This window comes from Nestor notabilis, unplaced genomic scaffold (assembly GCF_000696875.1).
Source record: "Nestor notabilis isolate BGI_N333 unplaced genomic scaffold, ASM69687v1 scaffold16080, whole genome shotgun sequence".
Lineage (NCBI taxonomy): Eukaryota > Metazoa > Chordata > Aves > Psittaciformes > Psittacidae > Nestor > Nestor notabilis.
Genome location: NW_009910794.1, coordinates 652 through 17,016, shown reverse-complemented (window position 1 = coordinate 17,016; position 16,365 = coordinate 652). Strand labels below are relative to the sequence as shown.

The following is a 16,365-nucleotide window of genomic DNA, read 5'->3' as shown; positions in this document are numbered from 1 at the left end:
GCCCGGGCAGCGGGAGCTGCGGAGCCCCGAGGGAAGGGCGAAATCTGTTACTGCCTCCGAGTTCGCTTCGCACTGGACGTGTTTGCGGTAAACCTGTTTCGTGCTCTTTCTTCAGGCTGGGGACTGGTTCTCGCTAGTGAGCTGCGCGCCGCGGTCTACGCTAGCCTCTCCCCGCACCGTTAAGCGCCGCGGCACCTTGTGTCTCAGCTGAAAATGAAGACTGTTCTGATGGTGGCGGAGAAGCCTTCTCTGGCGCAGTCCATCGCCAAGATACTCTCGAGAGGTAGGAAGAAAAGCTTGCGAGGTCAGTCCTTGCGCCAGTGGCAGAGCGGAGCACACAGCCCCGCTGAGGAGATAACCTGTTAGTTGCCTACAGGCAGTCCATGGTCGAAGGTTACCAGAGTTGTAGGTGAAGTGAGGTTGAGAATCACCCTGGTCAGGTACTTGGTTGTCCTGGGGCAGCTGCCACCTGGGAGTGACAGGTTGCAGTTTGTGAAAGAACTCAGTTTCCCTTTGCATTCTGTTCACATGCTGGTGCCTATTCAAGTCAAGAATAAAGGAGCCTGGGTTTAATGTTTTGTATACTGTAGCATGTGTTAGTGCATAGGGTTTCTAGAAACTGTCAATCAAGTAGCAAGTTGCTGTTCAGAGATATAGTAAATGTTTTATAAATCATGAGGTAAATAGAATGAGGTGATTGTAACTATATTGGTGTAGAAAACTCAGTGTATTTCTGTAAGGGTTTCCTGGTGGTAAGGGAAGGGTGGAAGAGATAATGGATAGTTTAAATTGAAAATTAAATACGCTTTCTAAAGTGATAATTAACTGAAATAAAAACCTGATCATTGAGTAGAATTTTGCAGTCCGGAAGATCCCAGCTGTAAGGCCTAAGAAAAGGGGGTTGTAATTTCCCACAAAATAACTTATTTCTGTAGCTTTTTTTCTAATCTTGTTGATATTTGTGCTGTTATTTTCACAGGAAACATGTCCTCTCGCAAGGGACTGAATGGTGCATGCTCTGTGCATGAGTACACTGGATCATTTGCAGGACAGAGTGCCCATTTCAAGATGACATCTGTATGTGGTCATGTCATGACTCTGGATTTCATAGGTATTTGTTCATAATATGTTTTAACTGATACAGGTAGTAGAGCTGCCAGGGATTTGTAATAGGAAAATACTGATTGAGGAAATAATTCAGGAAGAATTTCCAGGAAAGAAGTAGAGAGAAAGGGAGGATCGTTTGCGGTCAGTAGTTCTTGATTTTTATTTCTAGTTCTCTGGGTGACTTCTTGATCATGCCACGTATCTTTTCTGTGCCTGAATTATGTCCCTGGAAAGTAAGGGGAGATGAGGCTTAATTTGCTTACCTGGAAAAATGTTCTAGTACTTCAGATGCAAGGCGATTAAAGAAGGCAGAATCTAAAAAGATATTCTCTGAAGCATTGTAATGTGTTACTGTAAAATAGAGACCTGGTAAGAATTATACACAAAGAATCCTGTCACTAACTAGCATTGGACTAGTCATGTTACTATTTCCTCTAATGACAATTACCTCACAAGTTTTATGAGGACCGAATTTGGGTTATTTGCACATTGCTTTGAAGTGGTATGGTTCTGTCTAATTGCTAAGCAATGTTACCAAGGGTTACTTCAGAGAAATGGAGATGGACAAATGCATTGATACGAGAAAGTGACGCGGGTGCTTTAGGGCTGAGACATGACTGGCTATAAAAGTAGTGAACAGTAAGACTGCAATGTGCATGTTATATGTGCACTGTGGAGACAAGGAAAAATAGCTCCTTTCTTTTGGCCTGATCAATTGATTGTACAAAAGAAGGCGTTTTAATGGCTCATGGTAAAATTTCTGGAAGGTGTGTGGTATTCGTCCCTGCTCCACACCTTTGTATGTCACATTTTAAATTTACAGCTTCAGTTCAATAAAAAGCTAAGGGGTCTGTGGACAGACAGTAAAGCAAGAGGTGTTAGAGTGGAAAAACTTCCAATACAAACTTTGAAAGACAAGTGTTTTGCAAAGTAATGTTGGTTGTTGGGTGGTCTTTTGTTTGAGGTTTTTTTCTGTCGACGTTTTGGGTGGGGTTTGGGGTTTTTCTTTTGTGTGTTTTTTGTTGTCTTTTTAATATGTATTTCAAGCTCTACTTCAAACACTTTTGCTTTTCAGGAAAATATAACAGCTGGGACAAAGTAGATCCAGCAGAACTTTTTAGCAAAGCTCCCACAGAAAAGAAAGAAGCTAATCCGAAACTGACCATGGTGAAGTTTTTACAGGTATTTTCTTAGCAGTAGTATTTGATACTAATCTTGTCTTGGCATTCTTTTTCTTTATTTTATCTGGAGCATATTCCATAGAGTCATAGAATTAGTTAGGTTGGAAAAGATCTTTAAGATCATCAAGTCCAACTTTTGCCCCAGTACTGCCAAGGCCACCACTAACCCATGTCACTGAGGGCCTCATCTACAGGGTCTGTGAACACTTCCAGGAACGGTGACTCCAGCACTGCCCTGGGCAGCCTGTTCCAATGCCTGACCACCCTTTGGGGAAGGAATTGTTCCTAATATCCAGTGCAGCTTGAGGCCATTACCTTTTGTCCTAAAAGGATACATCTTGTACATCTTGTCCCTTACCTCTTGTCTGTCTTCTAGGATGCATTGTTCCCTTTCTTCCTCCAGATACAAAGCAATGAAACCTATTTTTACCCTGCCAAGAAACAGAAAGGAAATTCTTTTCTGGTTCTGGAAAGCAATAATAATTATTAATAAATTTGCAATAACCTTGTAGCATTTTTGTTATGAATTGGCCTTGTTTTCTAAAAACATTCTTACAAGTTAGCTAGCTTTATTTAAGAACCAGTAGTATAACCCTTTTCCAGCCCTGGGTCAGTTATTTTTATACTAGAGTGAAAAATTGAGTCTGTCTTCACAATAGATAGTTTTCTCTTGGAGGTTAATGCCTGAGGATTCTGTCCTTTAAAACATTTGTTACATATCTTCCTCCTGCTGAGGCAGACAGGCCATCTGAATGTAGTGTTTCTCATGCTGCCAGCTGTTGAATGTTGGATTTAGCAGGTTATTCACCTACTTCCCAAAAGTGGGCAGTGTTTGGCAATATACCGTACAATATGCTAGACTTCCAGCGTCAAAAAGAAGTGAGTATGTTCCTACACACTGCCCTGCAGGAAGCAGCTTTTCATCATGGTCAGATCTGTTTGATTAATATTACTGGTTATTACACTGTCTGAAATCTTTGCCTTGTTGAACTATCTTCTGCCATTGCCTTCTGAGGTTTTTCAGCTGCTGATATCTTGCTTCTCAAAGCGCTGGATGCATGTTTTGCTGCCTAACAGCAAGTGTAAGGCACAGCTTGTAAATGCCTTCTTTAAAATAAGTCTGCGTTGGTTATGTTTCACTGCTCACATGTGCCCCTCTGAGAGGAAAGTGGTAGGTTGGTTGCTTTTACAAAATAATACTCTTCTTAGAAGCAATTATGTGTGGTGCAAAACTAATTTCTGTCAGAGAAATTTAGACTTCCTGGTATCTTTATGAACTAGGAAAGTGTCTTGCTTGCTTGTTTGTTTTTGTTTATAATGATGTGGAAATTAAGCCATAGAAAGGGGAAGGGACTATGCCCAAGGCTGCATGCACCAGCTGTGGCAGATTCAGGGGAGTTCCACTGCTGTAGAGCTACACCGATTTTTTTTCAGGTCTCGCAGAAAAGCATCTCATAGGCAGACTTCTGGTCCCATGAAGCACAACTTGCTTCTTTCTTCAACTACTATTTAAGTATCTGCAGACTTCTTGTCACTTCTGCTATGTTCTTCCAATCCTTTTTGCACCAAGTGAATTATCTCTAGTACTTAGAAACAAAAAGTATACAGTTAGTGAGGAGACAGGTCTTTCTTTGAGTTGCTGAAGAACTGTGTTATTTTTTCTCACAGGTGGAGGGAAGAGGCTGTGATTGTATTGTCTTGTGGCTGGATTGTGATAAGGAAGGAGAAAACATCTGTTTCGAAGTAAGATTTCTATTTTAAAGACTTATAATACCGTAATATTTGTCTGTGACATACAAATACCATCAGTATTGTTTTATGAATATACAGTAAAATTCAAAGTAAGTGGATAAAGTTTTGAAGGCTTGGTGGGCCTTTAAATTCATGTGGGTTTGAATTCTTAAGATGTCAGTTAAAGAGTATAAATCAGTTTCATAGATGTTGCTCAACTGAGATGAGTAATAAGGTTTCTTAAATGTTAGAACATTCTGGTGCCTTGAGAATTGTCTATATTTCACAGCTGTCCTTATAAAACTTCATATCTATTACCGTTTGTTCGTTAAGCAATTAGACACCTTTGAGCGTAGAGGGCACTTCTAAGCATAGGCTTACTGCAGGAATGTCCTGTACATAAAAAGTTTAGAACTAAAACTTTGGTGTGCAAAGATATTTTATTAATGTCCTATTCCCAGAAGTCTATGTTAAAAGAGTGTTAAAGAAGCACATCTGATCAAGTAATTGTTTTAAGTTCTGTAAATACCATTGTATCCTAACGGGGCCCTGGCAATACATAGGATAAACCCAGATAGGAACTGACACATATTCACCAAAAGGTGCTGCAGCTGCACTGGTGCATGTCTTTGCACTCAGCTAAGAGTAGTGCTTCACTTTCAGCAGTTGCTATTGAATAAATATATCCTTCAGTTTTTCTAATTCTTAATACACTTCTGAGTGTATAGACAAATACTGCTCTTGCTTATCAGTTAGTGTGTTGACATGACATCTTTCTGAATTAAGAAAGTAGTTACATATAAGCAAATATTTTGTGGAGTTTTTTTCTTCAGAGAGAAAAACTGACTTAACACCTTATCTTTCAAATATTCTTAAAATATGCTTCTGTTCTTCATTAGGTTCTTGATGCTGTTCTTCCTGTTATGAACAAACCTCGTAGCAGCGAAAGAACGATATATAGAGCTAAATTCAGTTCCATTACTGACACAGACATCTGCAATGCCATGAATCACTTGGGAGAACCCAATCGCAATGAAGCTCTTTCAGTGGATGCCCGCCAGGAGCTGGATCTTAGAATTGGTTGTGCATTTACAAGGTGACAGCATGGATTACAGACAGTTTCATGACACGTTCAGGAATACTGCTCTAGCCACTGTTCTGGTTTAACCCCAGCCAGCAGCTTAACACCATCCAGTCACTCTCCCCTATTTTCCCCCTGGTGGGATGGGGGAGGGAATCAGAAGGGTAAAAGTGAGAAAACTTGTGGGTGGAGATAAAGACAGTTTAATAGGTAAAGCGAAAACTGCATGTGCAAGCAAAGCATACCAAGGAACTGATTCCTCACTTCCATCTGCAGGCAGGTGTTCAGCCATTCCCAGAAAAGCAGGACTCCGTCACGGTTACTTGGGAAGACAAAACACTGTAACTCCAAATGTCACCCTCCCTTCTTCCTTCTTCCCCCAGCTTTATATTGCTGAGCATGATGTCCCATGGTCTGGAATATACCTTGAGTCAGCTGGGGTCAGCTGTCCTGGCTGTGTCCCCTCCCAGCTCCTTGTGCATCCCCAGCCTGCTCACTGAGGAGGTGGGGTGAGGAGCAGAAAAGGCCTTGACTGTGTGTAAGCACGGCTCAGCAATGACTGAAACCACCCCTGAGTTATCAACACTGTTTTCAGCACAAATCCAAAACAGCCACATACCAGCTACTATGAAGAAAATTAACTCCATCACTGCCTAAAACAGCACAACACAAAATATGTCTTGGAACCAGAGTAGCTAATTCTCAGCACCAAACTGAAAAATTTTATGCACAGACAAATAAAAAAATGTCAGGGGAATGAGGCTACTGATGTTCTTGGGTTTTTTTTCCCTGTCTTAGGTTTCAGACCAAGTATTTTCAGGGGAAATACGGGAATTTAGACAGCTCCCTCATCTCCTTTGGGCCATGTCAGACCCCAACACTTGGATTCTGTGTTGAAAGGCATGACAAAATCCAGTCATTTAAGCCTGAGACGTACTGGGTCTTGCAAGCTAAAGTAAGTTTTACAGTACTTGTTTTTGTATGAGGAACGTGTATTTTTACCAAAGAAATGAATTTGTATTTTCATTATGTTCATTTGTAAATTTGTAGCTGCTGACAAGACTTCACAATGCCTACAGTTTACTCATGTGTTCCTATTCAGTTCACATGTGTGTCACCACTCTCTCGAGAACAGATTCCAGGATGTCGTTATTGTCTGCTCCTTATAAGAATTCTTCAGTGCTAACCATCTAAGCTTAGGCTCAGCCAACAAGACTACTTAAAATGGTTTTCTTTTGTTCCCTGGGGTCCTTGGACTGACTGTGTTGTTAATTTGAATGCAGGAATTAATTAGGCTGCCAACAAACATTGGCATTGCTGAGTATTGGAGTTTTAAAGCAAATAAAATGCTCATTGTGTTAATTGGCAGTTGATTCCTCTGAGTACTTTGGCAGCTTATAGCAGTTTTATAGTCTTGCTGCTGTCCAAGCTCTGAGAGCAAACCAACATGAGCTTACTGCTTGTGATCACAAGGATTTTTTAAACAAATAAGGGATGGATGGTAAAAAGTTGCCATTTTTAGATTTTAAAATTAAAAGAAGATGAAATCTGGTGTCTGCTGTCATCTTTTTTCTGATGCATCTTGTGCGTCATCTTAGGAAATATTTGGTGCCTGCTTTCAGGAAGTTTTGTGCTCTCATGTGGGCTGCTTCATACTTATTTTTGTACATGGGGCTTAAAACACGATGTAGTTACAGTTTAATACAAATGACTGATTTTGTTAAATCACAATTGTAAACTTTGAATTTCTGTCCATTTCAGCACTAAGCCCAAGAATAGTATCTTGGTTAACTGCAGGAATAACTCCAGTCATTCCCCTGACCCCAGAACTCAAAGTACTTCATCTTTCTCAAAAACCCCTGTGAAAAAGAGAGAGTACAAGTGCATGTCTGAGACACTTATGTCCTAGTACAGGTATTATTAGAATTTGCTTTCTGGGTTATTGTTGGAAATGTGCATTTTCACACTTCTAGTAAGAGAGTTGGTGAGAATTAATTTTTTTTTGTTTGCTTGTCCAATAGGTGAACCCTGAAAAAGAAAGTTCTCTCACTTTAGATTGGGATAGAGTGAGGGTGTTTGATCGTGAGATTGCCCAAATGTTCCTGAATATAACAAAGACGTCAAAAGAAGCAAAGGTAAGTGTTGGTCAAACCATACTTCGTATAAAGGAAATACCATTTGATGTTTCACTGGCTGCATGTTGGGGTGTTCTTTTGTTAAAGAAGAGTGTAAAGTATCTGTATTTTGGTTTTTATTCCATGCAACTTTGTGTAAATGAGAATGAAAGGCAAGAGATTTTTTTACTGTGGTTCATATTATGCTTGTTTGATCATCTCAGCAGAAGCCCCTTCTTAATACTGACTTTGGAAATTGCCATCACTCATGATAGGAAGTCTTCATTACTAAGCCTGCTAAGAAATATTGTTCAGATCTCTCCAAGCAGACCTCTCATTTCCCATGAGACATTGTATAAATCAGAATTTAATTACTTCTAGGGCATTGTTCCCATAGTTAAATTTTTAATCACTTGTATGGTACAGTCTTTATAGCCAATTAACTTCTCATTCTGCTCTGTTCAATACTTGTTTGACAGTATGTTTGGATTTAAGTGCTTAGAGCCATCGAGGTTCAAAGAGTGCATGAAGCTTTTAAAAATCTGGATCCTTACAGTTAGGACCATTACTTGGAATAAGCACTAAATCCCCGTAGCACTGAAAGTATGTGCTGCTGAGGTAAATGGGAAGTAAAGATAGCAATAAGCTACCTTGCAGCATTCCCAGTTATAAGCCTAATGTAGTCCATAGCACAAGGGGACCTTAGGACTGTAACTTCAGAATTTGGTAAAGTTACCTCCAGTCGGATTTTTTAAAGTAAAAAATATTGGTGGTTATTGTTCAAGAAAAACAAGCCGACAGCTATGACAAGAGCAGACAATGGTAGGTATGCCACATGTTTATAGGCATGATTGAAATTATACATTTACCAGTTACCAAACTTCAGAACTTTACTGGGAAAATGCTATTTTCTAGGTAGAATCTGTGAGTAAAAAAGAGAAGGTGAAGCAGAGACCGCTGGCTCTGAACACAGTAGAAATGCTACGAGTGGCCAGTGCTGCTTTAGGTATGTGTAAAAGTTCAGATTTTCACACTTGTTTTTAAAGCAAAATGTTTTGGCTTTTCAGACTAAATAATCACGGATGCATCAAATGTAGTTTATACCTTCTCCTCCCTCTAACACATCATTCTGGGGGAACGATCAAGTTTAGAAAACTTGTCAAAAGTGAAATGTTTGGTAAGACCAAGGTGACAAAAGCCTCATGGAAAGGACAAACCATGGTTTATTTAAATGCTTTAATAAGGTATACTTTCACATGCAGCAAACAAATCATAATTGCAGTGGTGTGTAGATGATTTTTGTTTCCTCCTATTCCATCTTAGGAATGGGTCCACAACATGCCATGCAAATAGCAGAGCGTCTTTATACTCAGGGTTATATTAGCTACCCTCGAACAGAAACTACCCATTATCCAGAAAACTTTGACTTGAAAGGATGTTTGAGACAACAAGCCAATAATCCTTACTGGGCAGAAACTGTGAGTACATGAAGCAAAACCAGTACTAAGAGATCATTCTCTAGTCTGTGTTTTGGAATATATTTTACTTCATATCCTATGACCCATAGGTCTTCAGAAACAATTAATATATGTAGTGGCTTTTATTTATGGATATTGTATTGTTACGGATTTAATCTGAAAAGTTTCTTAACCTGCAAAGATTGCTGTTACCCACTTCAGCCAGCCTGTTTTCTCTCTCTTCCTTCGCCCAGGTAAAAGCATTATTGTCAGATGGCATTAATCGTCCAAGGAAAGGCCATGATGCAGGAGACCATCCTCCCATCACCCCAATGAGAGCTGCGACAGAAGCAGAATTAGGTATAGACAAATTCAGTAGTGTTAGGACACTATGTGAGGGAGCTAGTTCCTAGAGGTATAGGAGCCAGTTTGAAAATCCCTGAGTTTCAATAGAAAATATAATTATTTGAATGGCAGGAAGCAAAGAAAGCAAACTTTACCCCCACTTAAACTTCTCATGATAGTGAAGTTCAGAGCTGGTCAGCTCTTCTGTAATTGATCCTAGGGAACATAGTACTGCTAAGAAAAAGGAATAGCTAATTGAACAACTTAATACTTACTTCTCCAGGAGAAATTTGCCCTTAATAGTAGCTTTGAAGTATTGAAATTTTATTGTATTTTTGTGCTTGTAAGACAAACTTCAACTACATTTTAATTCAATCTCTATGTCTTGTCAGGTTTATCTTAAAATCTAACACTTGACTTTCTGTGATCCCTCAAGAAAGGATTTTAAGGTTATAAGAAGTGTAGTGAAGGTATTGGATTGTTTATTAGGAATAGCGAAGATTGTTGTAGGAAGTGGATAACTTCAGGTTTTCATGAATCGGTGAAATAATGTCTGATAGAAAAATAAGTGCTTTAAAAATTTGAGTAATTATATAAAGTACTGAATGGCCACGTAAAACTATATACACAGCAAGATGAAATGTGCAAAGCACAGGACTAAGAACTAGAAGCTGTTCATAGCAATGTAACCTTTCAGCTATTCCATTTCTTATCTGTAGATTGGGAATATGGAAACTTTGCTTTGAAAATTAACCTATATTAGTGTTATTAACTAGTATTTTAGAGTGATCTCTTGCAGGAAATCTTAAAGGGGAAACTGGACAGACTTTTGAATGTGATTTTGTACCAGTTTTTTCTGTGGTAACTGTGGGAATGTGGTACCTTTTAGTGAAGATTTTAGGTAGAGCTGCAGGACTTGAGTTTTGTGGGTAAGATGTTGTTTTTCCTCAGGTGGAGATGGATGGCGACTATATGAGTATATAACCAGGCATTTCATTGCCACTGTTAGCACTGATTGCAAGCACCTACAAACCACCATTTCTTTCAGTATTGGCCCTGAACATTTTACCTGTATTGGAAAAGTGGTAACTTCACCAGGTAAGACTAACCAGGGAGTAAATAGTTAGCTACAGATATATGTTTGTGGTTGGTTGGTTGGTTTGTTTTCTCCCATAAACACATTGAATGATACAAAGGTGAAGCATTTTTTGAGCTATCAAGACCAGAGACCAAATCTTTATCTTCATTTTCATACTTCAGTCACAATAGGTAAAGTCTTACTTTTCGTGTAGCAGTCTTAAAAACTTAATGCCATGTTTGCCAGTGTGAAAACCAATCTTTTTACAGACAGCAAATGTCTTTTGGGGGATAAATTACACAAAGGCATATTTTACTACTTTTTTCTTGGGCCTCTGTAAAAAGAATGTATTACCACTGAGATTTTTCTCATGGTAAGCTGCCCCAATAGTCTTTATTACATTAATATGACTTGCTATTTGTATTTCTTTTATAAGAAACTCTTCCCATCCCTCTGACACTGTGCTTTCATTTAAGGGAAGTGTTTACTTTTTTTTCCATACATCAGCCTGACTCAAGTCACGCACAAAATAGATCTGACGCAGTGTGATGAGAGATACTGTCTTGTGATACTCTCTTTCCTCAGTATTCCCAGTTTCAGATATTTTCTGCATGGTATGCAGACAGCCTCTTAACTTTGATCTGTATAATGCAGCCCATGTTGGACTTGTGAAAGCCATGAAGATAAGCTGTCATTGTTTTTGTTTCTTTGCATCCAGGGTTCACAGAAATTATGCCATGGCACAGCATCCCATTAGAAGAGAGCCTTCCCCACTGTGAGAAAGGAGATTTTTTTCCAATTGGTGAAATAAAATTGTTGGAAAAGCAGACCAGTCCTCCTGATTACCTGACAGAAGCAGAACTTATCACTCTGATGGAAAAGCATGGCATTGGTAGGAATTTGCTTAACTTACATTTAATTGTCCTGTAATACATCCACCAAGAGTGCAGAGAGTCTGAATCGCTCCTCTGAACTCTCTCTGTTGGTAATGACTTTTCAGTATTTGTTTGAATAGGTACAGTAATAATATCTTTTTCCCTTCAAACCACAATGTCCGTAGCTCCTCTTAGCAGATGGTAGATTGTCTCTTCCCCCACATTCCTTTCCTTTTCTTATCCTTATGTCTGGTTTCTGGCCAAAATAGCATCCTTTCATAACGCATCTTGTCACTTCTCTGTCAGAAAGAGCTGATGTTGTGTGGAATAATGTATCTCCTCATTCTTAGGAATTATTCTTGTCTTTACAGCTTGCTTCAGCTTTGCTGGCTCTAGTAGTCCTTACATATTTATTGTACAATTTACCACAGTACTACATTTCTTTTTCAATCTGACTCATTTCCTTTGATGCATTTTCCTAAATGTTTCTGGTCAAAACTCACATAGTCCTTTACTCCACTGTGTTTTTCCAGAATAAATGATTGTGAGAATATGAGATTCCCAATAGTAATTCCTTGGAAGAGACAAAAAGCTTAAGGTTAAAATATATGTTTCAGACTTCTCAGAACTGCAAAGGAACCTGAGAGTTACTAGAGAGAGAAGTTATCCACTGGAAGTGGGTTATTGTAAAAAGGTACCTGAATTTTAAACAGTCTCAGGAGCCTTACAGTTAGACATAAACCCAGAGAAGTCAGAAGTGAGTAATTCAATGAATACTTTTTGTTCAGGATAGATACATTGTTCTCTTTTGTGCACCAGGAACTGATGCAAGTATTCCAGTCCACATTAACAACATTTGCCAGCGAAACTATGTCACAGTGGAGAGTGGTCGGAGACTAAAGCCTACAAACCTTGGCATTGTTCTGGTTCATGGTTACTACAAAATAGGTCAGTTAAATGATCTTCCCTTTCTGTCCTCTTACCTTCTGTTCCCTTCAGTATGTCAAGGGCTGTTGTCACTGTGTAACTACCATTTCTGTCTCAAATGATGCATCTAAGAAAGAATTACTAATTCCAAAGACTATAATAATTAAAACTTGTTTGTTTATTTTGATGTCAGTTTATGTACAGGACACTTTCCTTCTCCTATATTTTGATCTTTCATTGCTGCTTCTCTGTTGCTGCTGTCTCTGGCTTTCTGTTAGATGCAGAATTGGTTCTTCCTACAATCCGCAGTGCTGTAGAGAAGCAGCTCAACTTAATAGCTCTGGGTAAAGCGAATTATCATCAGGTCCTGGAGCACACACTTGACATTTTCAAGAGGAAATTCCACTATTTTGTGGATTCTATTGCAGGTAAAACTTTTTATGTGTGAAGTTCCCTACAATTACTTCATTGTTGCAAAGATGCTATTACAAAATACTTATATATTAGGTTGCTTTCAGAGGTTTAGGCTTACTGAAAAGTTGTGCCAGATCTGGAATTTTCCAGTTAAATTAACTGGCTCTCCAAAAGGGCATGGACTGAATTACAGCTCCAAAACTCTACTTCAGTTTCATTTTGTGACTGTGTAGTTTTGAGTTACGGAAAACTTCAGACTAGCTGAAATAATTAACCTTGTGTGTTTGTGCATGCTCAGTGCAAAACACTGTATTTAAAAGTCTTTGTAAACAAGGAAGAGCATTGTGAATAAAATATTTTAATTCTCACTTCTTCATAGGTCTTGTAGATGATTTTGTGCAAGGTTTCCTCGTAAGAACTAGAATTCTAACATAATGTGATTCTCTCTTTCACAGGTATGGATGAACTGATGGAAGTGTCTTTTTCACCATTAGCTGCCACTGGTAAACCTCTTTCCCGCTGTGGTAAATGCCATCGCTTCATGAAGTATATTCAGGTAACTCCATCTCATGCTTGGAGTTTAAATTTCACTTGCTGGGGGCATTGAATAGAAAAGCCTTTTCCATTATTGAATTTGGATTCAAATGTGGTTGTCAAGAGGGCATTTCTAAAATGAAAAACCCAATGGAGTTTTTCCCTGGGGAACAAACCAATGAGCAGCCCCACATGCGTTTACTGGAAGTTTTGAACTTCATTGACATTACAGTTGTTCAGGAGATTTATATTCTATTTCCAGGCCAAGCCAAGTCGTCTGCACTGCTCTCACTGTGATGACACCTACAGTCTCCCACAGAATGGTACCATTAAACTCTACAAAGAGTTGCGTTGCCCACTAGATGACTTTGAGCTGGTGCTGTGGTCGTCTGGATCCAGAGGAAAGAGCTACCCACTCTGTCCATACTGTTACAACCATCCTCCCTTCAGGGACATGAAAAAAGGTAGGAATTCTGTAAACATGCAGGGAACAACCTCACTTGAAATAAATTAGGTGCAGTACAGTAGTTTTTAATCAGTGTTGCTTAGTATAAAGTGTTATTCAGATTACAGATACCTAAAACTCATGTCAAACTCTCTGATTTAGTTAATTTATTAGTTTACTCACTTCTGAATACTTTGTTTTCTCTTTATAAAAGAAGTAAGAAATTAATGTACGTGCATGCACAGGTGACCTTTGTAACACCCAGTTTGCAGTGAGAGACACTGGGATTCTGACACTTTGCAAAATGGAGTATGCTTGCTATGGGTAGGACTATAGATTAGGACTAGGTCTTGAGAGTGTTTTGATACCGAGATAGATGGTGTGTCAAAAGCTGTTGAAGGATGTAAGAAGGAGTAAAAGTTGCAGTTTTGGTAACTTAGACCAAAACTTACTTAACATAGTGCTTTGAAGCTCTCAGTACCAGGAGCTTTTTGACATTTTTTTATTACCATCTTTCTTAATTAAAAATGTCTTGTACTAACAGTGTACAGTGGAGGTATAAAATAGCAGTTAGGAGCCATACGTTTAATTGAAAACATAATTAGTTTTCATCACTAATGTGTCCAAACTGCCTGTACAGTGGCAGTATCTGGCAATTCTGAAGGCCATTACAGAAGAAATTTTGAGCAAGGGATTATTCTGAATCTGTGAAAAGGCAAATTGGCATTTGGGGAATGGTTCCATTCTTTAGAAAACCTGTAGTATATTAAGCTGTCTCTGATTTCTGTGTTTCACTTCCTCCAAACTGGGTGGTGTGGGTAGTGATATAAAGGCTTCCTTGTGGTATGGTTTTACTCTTCTTCCACCAGGAATGGGCTGTAATGAATGTACCCACCCCACGTGCCAGCATTCTCTTAGCATGCTTGGAATTGGGCAGTGTGTTGAGTGTGAGAATGGGGTGCTGGTGCTGGACTCAACGTCAGGTCCCAAGTGGAAGATGGCTTGCAACAAATGCAATGTGGTTGTGCACTTCTTTGAGAATGCCCACAAGGTCCGAGTGTCGCCGGAGACCTGTGACTTGTGCGATGCAGCCCTTGTGGACGTCGATTTTAACAAAGCCAAATCTCCTTTACCTGGGGATGAGACCCAGCATTCAGGCTGTGTGTTCTGTGACCCTGTGTTCCAAGATCTGGTGGAGCTGAAGCATGCAGCCATGAGGCACCCCATGCACCGTGGGGGACAAGGAAAAAGGCAAGGCCGAGGAAGAGGTAAAGGCCGGAGGCCTGGAGGTAGACTCAATCCAAAGAAACCCAAGGACAAAATGGCAGCTCTGGCTGCTTACTTTGTATAATGGCCACACAAAAGAAAAATAAACTTCTTATAAAAATTTGTTTCCCTTTAAGTTCATTTTAGAGTATTTATGATCTTCACTGCTTTCCTGTTCTTAGAAAAGTTAAACACCTTATGTTGTTGTATGCCTTGACATAATCACAAAACAAATTCTTCTGGATGATCAGTTCATAACTGAATAAGCCTTTAAGCTTTTAATTGAAATTCATTGGTCCAAGTAGAGCTCACAAACAGTCGGGAAACTAGACTGTTACCTGTGGTTGATAGAAAGACAATGAAATTTCCCTCTTCTGTAATTCCTGAGGCTTTTGTCAACGGTACAAGTTCTAGGAATATTAGATCTGATTAAGATCACCGCTACACTGCTGTAGTCTTTAGGTGTGGAATGAGTCCTGTTTCATCTGACTTTGAATCTTCAGAAATGATAAATGATTAGTAGCTGTCAGATTTTTAAATTACATCTGCAGTAGCAAGAGCACTGCTTCAAACCTGTCACTCTGCTGCATAAGAGAGTAATGCCAAGAGACATACAAAATGGAAGTTGTAAATGTATCTTCCTTCCACAGTGATCTCCAAATTATGATCTATGCAGCCAAATTAGTACCTCTTGGTCGATGGGCCCCTGTTAAATAAGGCCTCCCTCAGCAGCTGGAGGATAGGTAGAGTACCCATGCGCTTCTTTTCCTCTGTGTTCACACAGCTGATCATACCTGGTCAAACAGTTTTTACACTCTGTATGCCAAACTCATTTCAGTGTTGGTTTACTTTGTTGTCAAAAGGAGAGTGTCCTCTTGTTTTTGTATGGAGCTGTATCTAACCACTGTGGCACTGGGTTCCACATTACAAAATCTAATTGTGCAGATCTGTAATACCATCTCCTTTCCTTCCATGTGCACATAGCTGATCTTGTCTGGTCATCTGGTCAAGTACAGTTTGTATCATCTACAGCCCCAAAGCAGTTCAGTGCTAGTTGTGGTTGGATCGGGGGATCCCACAGCAGTTTTACATGATGCAAAGGCTACTGCATGTGAACACAGAATACGTAAAGAGCAACTCTGACACGTGATTCCCTGGCAACAGAGAGGAAAGACAAGTCCCTACAAAAGGTAATGTACAACTCCACTGTTTTAATTGGCACGGTGCGTGCATTTGCTGAACACAGATGAAACACCACAGCCCCAAGCTTGTTCCTCTGATCAAATGTTTCTACAGTTACAGCTCAAACATGCGGTATGTTGTAATAGTATTGCTTGAAAGACCCAGCCATAGGCAGAAATTTGTTTGTTTTTTTCCTAAATATTGTGTTCTTTCTGGTAAAAACAAATGGTCTTTGCGTATCCCTTAGCCTGAGTAGCTTCTTTTCATGTTCTAAAAGTCCATCTTGCTTTAGTGTCCTCAGAGCCGTAGATCATTCCACTATTTAAAAACAACTTTTATTTTTTTGGAGCTGCCAGTGGGGGATTGATGATGGCAGGGATGTTGCAGGATACAGGCTGCTGTAGTTTTGCATGGGAATATGAAGGAAAGAGGTGGGATATGAACCTTCTTAATGGCTTAGAAACACAGCTTGGTGTGAGGCAAGAAGAAAGGGATTTAGTTGATATGCTGTAAATACCCAAAAGATCTAGGAGTGAGGTAAATGCAAGTATTCTGGATGCCTGTGTCCTACTAACTTCACTGCAGGTTTTGGTATTGTATTCTTTTTTTTGAGTCTAGGATTCAGGAT

The 16,365-nt window shown here is 39.4% G+C and overlaps 1 protein-coding gene across 1 annotated transcript; it reads left to right on the top strand.

The window, feature by feature from the left end:
- The first annotated feature begins 204 nt into the window (after window positions 1-204).
- On the top strand, window positions 205-14,696 carry TOP3B (topoisomerase (DNA) III beta). The gene is made up of 17 exons (XM_010011709.1): window positions 205-283; window positions 980-1,111; window positions 2,183-2,289; window positions 3,957-4,031; window positions 4,919-5,115; window positions 5,899-6,055; window positions 7,122-7,235; window positions 8,130-8,220; window positions 8,538-8,692; window positions 8,926-9,031; window positions 9,968-10,114; window positions 10,813-10,986; window positions 11,789-11,917; window positions 12,175-12,324; window positions 12,766-12,866; window positions 13,107-13,308; window positions 14,159-14,696. The coding sequence occupies exons 1-17, from the start codon at window positions 214-216 to the stop codon at window positions 14,638-14,640; spliced, it is 2,589 nt and encodes an 862-aa protein (XP_010010011.1). The 5' UTR covers window positions 205-213; the 3' UTR covers window positions 14,641-14,696.
- Window positions 14,697-16,365: the final 1,669 nt, after the last annotated feature.